This window comes from Eriocheir sinensis, chromosome 11 (genome assembly GCF_024679095.1).
Source record: "Eriocheir sinensis breed Jianghai 21 chromosome 11, ASM2467909v1, whole genome shotgun sequence".
Classification (NCBI taxonomy): Eukaryota; Metazoa; Arthropoda; class Malacostraca; order Decapoda; family Varunidae; genus Eriocheir; species Eriocheir sinensis.
Window position 1 is genome coordinate 11,530,262 of NC_066519.1, and position 7,500 is coordinate 11,537,761.

General features: G+C 40.5%; 2 protein-coding genes across 5 annotated transcripts in view; one reads left to right on the forward strand and one right to left on the reverse strand.

The window, feature by feature from the left end:
• The window catches only part of LOC126996829 (calcium-binding mitochondrial carrier protein Aralar1-like), a gene marked incomplete at its 3' end in the record, with an annotated part of 83,650 nt that overhangs the window by 54,255 nt on the left and 21,895 nt on the right, over positions 1-7,500 (forward strand).
• Positions 1-7,500, reverse strand: part of LOC126996828 (uncharacterized) — a 50,393-nt gene that overhangs the window by 35,643 nt on the left and 7,250 nt on the right. For all 4 annotated transcript variants that reach the window (XR_007751632.1, XR_007751631.1, XM_050857697.1 and 1 more), the window contains exon 2: positions 4,675-5,264. Coding sequence is in view for 2 of the 4 variants with exons in the window: in XM_050857697.1 (XP_050713654.1) it covers positions 4,675-4,750 (76 nt within the window). In the remaining 2 variants the exon portion in view is untranslated. The remainder of the gene's footprint in view (positions 1-4,674; positions 5,265-7,500) is intronic.

Consider the following 7,500-nt stretch of genomic DNA (forward strand, 5'->3'; position numbering starts at 1 on the left):
GAGAAAAATTCATGGAAATGGGACGAAAAAAAAATAGATAATGCAATGATGGAGGAGGAGGAGGAGGAGGAAGACGAGGAGCAAAAAGGAGGAGGAAGAGAAGGAAAAAAGGAAGGTAGGGATGAGGATGATGGAGAAGGAAGAGGAGGAAGAGAAGGAAAAAAGGAGGGCAAGGAAGATAAGGGAAGGAGATCGAAGAAGAAGAAGAACAAGAAGAAGAACAAAAATAATAAGAGGAAGAGGAGGAAAGGGAGGGAGGAGGTGGGCAGCAGAAGGAGAAGGGGGAAGAGGAGCAGGAGGAGGAGGAAGAAAAAGAAGAAAAAGAAAAAGAAAAGGAAAGATAAGGGAAGGAGGGGGATAGGCAAGAATGTTCTGTGTCGGGAATTCCAGTTTGTTTTGAGCGAGGAGGAGGAGGAGGAGGAGGAGGAAGAAGGAGAACAAGACGAAGGAGGAGAGAAAGAGAAGGAAAAAGAGTAGGATAAGGAAGAGCAGGTAAGGGAAGGAGGGGGATAGGCAAGCATATTCTGTGTCGGGAATTCCAGTTTGTTTTGAGCGAGCGAGCGCCGGGCATTCCAAGGCTTCCTAGGCATGTCTGGGAATCCTCAACACCGGTCAGAGATTTTTCTCCCGCCGCCTTCCTTCCCCTCTTAAGGCTATTGGATACGGGGAAAGAAGGGAGTGGGTGGGGGGAGGGGAGGGAGGGAAGAGAGGGAGAGGAAGGAGAAGGGGAGGGGAGGTAAAGAAAGGGAAGGGAAGGGGGAGGTGCTTTTAGTATGGGCTAGTGAAAAGATGAGGGAGGGAAGGTGAGAGGGAGAGGAAGGAGGAAATATATGGTTTGGGAAGGTAAGGTGAAGGGAGGGAAGGGAAGGGAGGAAGGGCTAGTGAATAGATAGGGAGAGAGGGGGAGAGAAAGCAGAGGGAACGGGAGAGGGAAAGTAAGGTTTGAGAGGTGAGGTAAAGAAAGGGAGTGAAGAAAGAAGTAGAGGGGAAGAAAAACCGGTGAGGGAAGAAAGGGGAGAGGCTGGCAAAGAGATGAGGAAGGGAAGGAGAGGTAAAGTTAGAGAAGGAGGAAATGATTAGAAGGGAAGGAAGAGAAAGATTAAACTGATTAAAGATTCTGTTGAGTGTTGGGCAAACTTATAGGACGAGGAGGATTATAGTAAAAGCCTCAGCCTCTTTAGTAGATGCTGGGTAAAGGGGATGTGAGAGGGGCGAGGAACTAAGGGAACAGGGCGATTAAAGGGGACGGAAGGAGAGGGGCGGGAGGGAAAGGGACGGATGAGGGAATTCAATACGTGTTAAGAATATGGAAACAGGGAGGAGGAGGAATATAGGGGAAGGAAGGAGAGGGAAAGGGAATGAAATACTTTGTGTAAGGAATAAAGAAACAAGAACATAAGGATTGAAGGGAGAAGAAGGAAAGGTAATTCAATACGTGTTAAGAATATGGAAACAGGGAGGAGGAGGAATATAGGGGAAGGAAGGAGAGGGAAGGGAGGGAAAGGGAATGAAATACTGTAAGGAATAAAGAAACAAGAACAGAAGGATTGAAGGGAGAAGAAGGAGAGGCAATTCAATACGTGTTAAGAATATGGAAACAGGGAGGAGGAGGAATATAGGGGAAGGAAGGAGAGGGAAAGGGAATGAAATACTTTGTGTAAGGAATAAAGAAACAAGAACATAAGGATTGAAGGGAGAAGAAGGAGAGGCATTTCAATACGTGTTAAGAATATGGAAACAGGGAGGAGGAGGTTTAAAGGGAAGGGAGGAGGGGGAAGGGAGGGAAAGGGAATGAAATACTGTGTGTAAGGAATAAAGAAACAAGAACAGAAGGATTGAAGGGAGAAGAATGAAAGGGAAGCGAGGGAAAGGCAATTCAATACGCGTTAAAAATATGGAATCAGGGAGAAGGAGGAATATAGGGGAAGGAAGGAGAGGGAAGGGAGGGAAAGGGAACAAGAAAAATAATTATATGTGTGTTAAGAATATAGATATGTGGATAGCCAGTAAGTTTTTTTTTTTACAAAGAAGACGCTCAAGGGCAACAAAAAGAGTGTAGAAAAAAAGCCCGCTACTCACCGCTCCCAAAGTGACAGAATTGGAAACGTAACTTGACATTAATGATAAGAAATGTTGATGAAAGGAGTGCTAGCGAATTTGTATTGACATAAAGTGCATAAAAAATAATGAAATGTGTGAGAAAAATTAAGAAAATATGCAAGAACTGTGTCCCCTTATGCAAGAGTTAACCAGCATCTTCACTGTTTCATCCCTCACGCTGGTAAACTCTGGAACAATCTTCGTTCATCTGTATTTCCTCCTGCCTACGACTTGAACTCTTTCAAGAGGAGGGTATCAGGACACCTCTCCTCCCGAAATTGATCTGTCGGCCACCTCTTTTAATTCTTTTTTGGGAGCAGCGAGTAGCGGGCTTTTTTATTATTGTTTTCTTTTTTCGTGCCCTTGAGCTGCCTCCTTTGTTGTAAAAAAAAAAAAAAAAACATTGCAACGTGTAAGAGAAATTAATTAAGGAAAGTGCGCTCAACGAATATACATGTAAATAAAATAACACAGAAATCATTGGATAACGAAACAAATGAACGGTGAATGGTGAGTCTTTGTGCATTTAAAAAGGAAACCTGTGACGTTTAAATAACGAAAAAATAATAGACGTTAATAGAGGAATGTGCGTTCGTCTAATATAGATAACATGAACAAAGAGAACGCAACAAATGAACGAGCTTGAGTGTGGTGAATCTCTGTATGCATTTAAAAAGAAAATCTGTGACTTGAAAATAACAACAACAAAAAAAGAAAAAAATAGAAGCTTATATAGGAAAGTGCGTTCAGCTAATATAGATAAATAACATGAACGAACAGAACGCAACAAATGAACGAGCTAGTGTGTGTGTGTGTGTGTGTGTGTGTGTGTGTGTGTGTGTGTGACGAATCAGTGTGTACATTTAATTCATTACTGGTGAGCGCGAGACGGAGTGAAGTAATTGAGTCTACAGGCGTGGCGGAGGGGAACAAAATACTGACAAATAAATCGTAAATAATGCGCGGGAACAGACGGAAAGGAAAATGTGCACCGTGGATATATAGCGACCACTGGGAAGGCGAAAAAAATGACGGGGTCTTTTCTTCCTTCCTGCTCGTGTGTGTGTGTGTGTGTGTGTGTGTGTGTGTGTGTGTGTGTGTGTGTGTGTGTGTGTGTGTCTCTCTTTGCAACACCTTTTACTTATTTCTCTGTGTTTCATGTTCATATATATTTTTCACATTTTTTTTTCTTTCTCTTTTTATTTTCTCAAACGACAACACACCACAGTTTAGATATATACATTCAGTTGACGAAGTTCTCCTGTCATTGTTTTTATGTCGGAAGCTTCCTCCTGTAGGGTTTTTAAAGAAGAGAGGATGGAGAGTAAGGGGAGGGAGGAAGTAGGTGCTTTTAGGAAGAAAGATACAGGGGGGGAGGGAAGAGGGAGAGGGAGAAGGAAATATAGGGTTTGAGGAGGTAAGGTAAAGAAAGGGAGGGAAGGGAAGGGAGGAAGGGTTTTTAGGAAGGAAGATATAGGGAGGGAGGGAAGAGGGAGAGGGAGAAGGAGGAGGTGAGGTAAAGAAAGGGAATGAGGGAAGGGAGGGAAGGAAGGGAGGAGGTGATTTTAGGAAGGGAGAGGTAGGGGAGGGGAGGGAAAACGACGAGAGAGAGAGAGAGAGAGAGAGAGAGAGAAGGTAACCGACTCGTGTTATATTCTTTTATTTGGTTGTATTTTGGAGATTAAAAAAATGTCACTATTCTGGATTAAGGAAAGTCTTATAATGACTTTCCTAAGAGTACTTCACTTTACGTGTTGTTAATGTTGGGTTTGAGTTCAATAAGTAGTAATTAGTGTGTTAGTTTACCTGTAAGACCTTAAGTTTACACCTACGTCGAGTTTTCATGGTTATAGTTTACCTGTGAGACTTAAATTACACCTGGGTCAAGTTCTTATGGTCTTAGTGTATCTGATCTCACCTATGTCAATTAGTGTACCTGTTCTCACCTATGTTAAATTGCTATGGTAGTAGTTTACCTGTAAGATCTTCAGTTTACACCTGTCTTAAGTTTCCATTGTTCAAGATTACCTATAAGACTTCTAATTTACTCCTTGGTCAAGTTAATAAATGTTTAAGTTCACCTGTAAGACTCCCTGTTAATGCTACCTGGTTACCTGCAAGACCTTCATTTTTTACCTATTTTAAGCTGTCATTATTCTAGTTTACCTGTAAGACCTGTAATTTACTCCTGGGTCAAGGTATCACAATCTTAGTTTACCTGTAAGACCTCTAATTTACTCCTGGGTCAAGGTATCATACTCTTAGTTTACCTGTAAGACCTGTAATTTACTTCTGGGTCAAGTTATCACACTCTTAGTTTACCTGTAAGACCTGTAGTTTACTTCTGGGTCAAGTTATCACACTCTTAGTTTACCTGTAAGACCTGTAATTTACTCCTGGGTCAAGTTATCACACTCTTAGTTTACCTGTAAGACCTATAATTTACTCCTGGGTCAAGTTATGGGTCTTAAGTTTACCTGTAAGACTCCCTGATGTTGTTAAGGTTCACTATTACCTGTAAGACCTTCTATACACCTTTGCTTAACCATTTACCTGCAAGAGCTTCGTTTTTACCTGCGTATTTCCTAAAGCATGTGGCCACGCTGTTGTAGAAGCCCATGAAGGTCGGCTGGATGTTGGCGGGGTTCATGTTGGCGGCGGAGAAGGTGGAGGTGGTGAAGGAGGAGGAGGAGGTGGTGGTGGTGGGGGTGTTGGAAGCGATGGTGGTGGTGGGGGTGGTGACTTTCTATGATATTAACTTTATTTTGATTTTTTCTTTCACCACCAAATTCACTAACTTTTTTTTCTTTTCTTTATCTTCTTCTTGCTTTATTTCTTCTCTTCTCTGGCTCTCTGTATCTTTATCTTTCCCTCTCTCTCTCGTCCTCTCTCTCACTCGCTCTCTCTTCTCTCTGCCTCTTCAAGCGCTTATTTTCGAAGCCTTTGAGAGAGAAACTTTGCACACACTGCCAAGATATATTGTGGAATCGCTTCTTTTTCTTCCTCTTTTCCTTTATTTTCTTCTTTTCCTTCTTTTTTTTCCACTGCCCAAAATCGATCGTCACTATTTTTGGGTATATCCTTCACTTGGGGCTTTACCTTCGATATTTTCCTTCCTTTTTCCTGTTAGTTTCTCATTTTCTTTTGTTTTCTTTTTTATTTTCCTGTGTGGGTGTTTGAATTAAAGGTTTGGGGTAATGGATATTTTTTTCAGTTGTAAGTAAATGACACTTGTATATAAACTGAGATATTTAACGTCAAAATCAGTTACTATACGAAAAAAATATACGATGTACAACAATATATTAGTTTTCTTTGTTATATATATTTTTCATTTACTTCACATCTCTCTCTCTCTCTCTCTCTCTCTCTCTCTCTCTCTCTCTCTCTCTCTCTCTCTCTCTCTCTCTCTCTCTCTCTCTCTCTCTCTCTTTCTTTTCTTTCTCGCAAGCAATTAGAAAACTTACGATATTAAACTGCAACATTCATGAGTTTTCTCCTGTTGTAATATCCTTTTGGCATGAATATTCTCTCTCTCTCTCTCTCTCTCTCTCTCTCTCTCTCTCTCTCTCTCTCTCTCTCTCTCTCTCTCTCTCTCTCTCTCTCTCTCTCTCTCTCTCTCTCTCTCTCTCTCTCTCTCTCTCTCTCTCTCTCTCTCTCTCTCTCTCTCTCTCTCTCTCTCTCTCTCAGTATGTAAGTATTGTTTCTATCCTTTTGTTACTTTGCAAAATAAAAATGAATAAACTAAATATCTTTTTCTTTTATAATTTCTCTATTTATTATTATTATTATTATTATTATTATTATTATTATTATTATTATTATTATTATTATTAATGTTATTATAAATATTATTATTATGTATTTTAGCATAAGTGACTATTGTTTCTCTTTCCTTCTTAATATATTCTTTTTTTCTGTTTCCCTTTATTCCCTTCTAAGCAAAAAAAAAAAAAGATATATATAAGAAAAGAAACATTAAGATACTTTCATTTTACTCTACTATTCTCTCTATTTTTTTTCTTCTTTTTCTTATTTATTTATTTGTTTTTCTACCTCATCTCTCTCCTGTCTCGCTCCTTCCTTGTATGTAAATTTCTCGAGATCCCTTTCCTCCCCTTCTCATTAAAATCACAATAAGTGAACTAAGAAACATCCATTTTAACCCTACAATCCCTCTATATTTCTTTTATCTCTAATCGTTCCTCCTCCTCCTCCTTCCTTTTTTTTTCTCTCACCTCTGCATTCTCCTCTACGCAAAAATCACGATATATATATATTAAAACCTACAATAAGATGCACTCATTTTACTCTACTATTCTTTATATTTCTTTTTTCTTAATCCTCCTCCTCCTCCTCCTCCTCCTCCTCCTCCTCCTCCTCCTCCTCCTCCTCCTCCTCCTTTCTTTTCCCCTCTCTCTCTCTTACACATTTTTCGCGTTCCTATTCTTTTGTCCGTCTCACTCCTGCTCTGCCTTTTGTTCAGCATTTCTATTCTTTCCCCGAGTGCTTGTTCAGCCCCGTGGTGGTGGTGGTGGTGGTGGTGAGGGTATAGGCATGTCAGCAAATCGCGGGGTTCAATACTCTAATGATGTGATATAATGGGATCCAATACTACTACGCCCGCAAACACACACACACACACACACACACACACACACACACACACACACACACACGCACAAACACACCCACATACATACATACATACATACATACACACGTGTGGAGTTTTTAGGAAGGATTGAATCTCGTATTTGTGGGATTCAATGCTCCTAATTCATAGGATTTGCGTGCATGGTGATGTCTGGTTTTATTTTCTGCTCTCTCTCTCTCTCTCTCTCTCTCTCTCTCTCTCTCTCTCTCTCTCTCTCTCTCTCTCTCTCTCTCTCTCTCTCACCCATTCCTTTTTTCCTTCATTAATTCTTTCCTTCATTCATTTCTTTCGTTTCTTTCTTTTTTCTTTCTCCTTCCTTCCTTCCTTCCATCCTTCCTTCCTTTCCTTTTTTCCTTCATTCTCTCTCTCTCTCTCTCTCTCTCTCTCTCTCTCTCTCTCTCTCTCTCTCTCTCTCTCTCTCTCTCTCTCTCTCTCTCTCTCTCTCTCTCTCTCTCTCAAATAATAATCCTCACATAAATAGTTCCCCAAATTCCAAGCAAGCAGTCGTGATATAATATAGTACAAGGTTAACATAATATAAGTCAAATAACATATATACACATGTTATAAGCTTGTAAAAGTCTTAGGAATTTACACCCCACGTTTCAATATAGTTTAGCGATTTCTTCTACCTCAATTTCTCTCCTTCCTGCCTCTCCTTTCCTCCTTTCCTCTCCTTGTTCTCCACTTCTCTCTCTCTCCTTCCTTCCTCTACTCCTCTTTCTCTCCTTCTATCTTTCCTT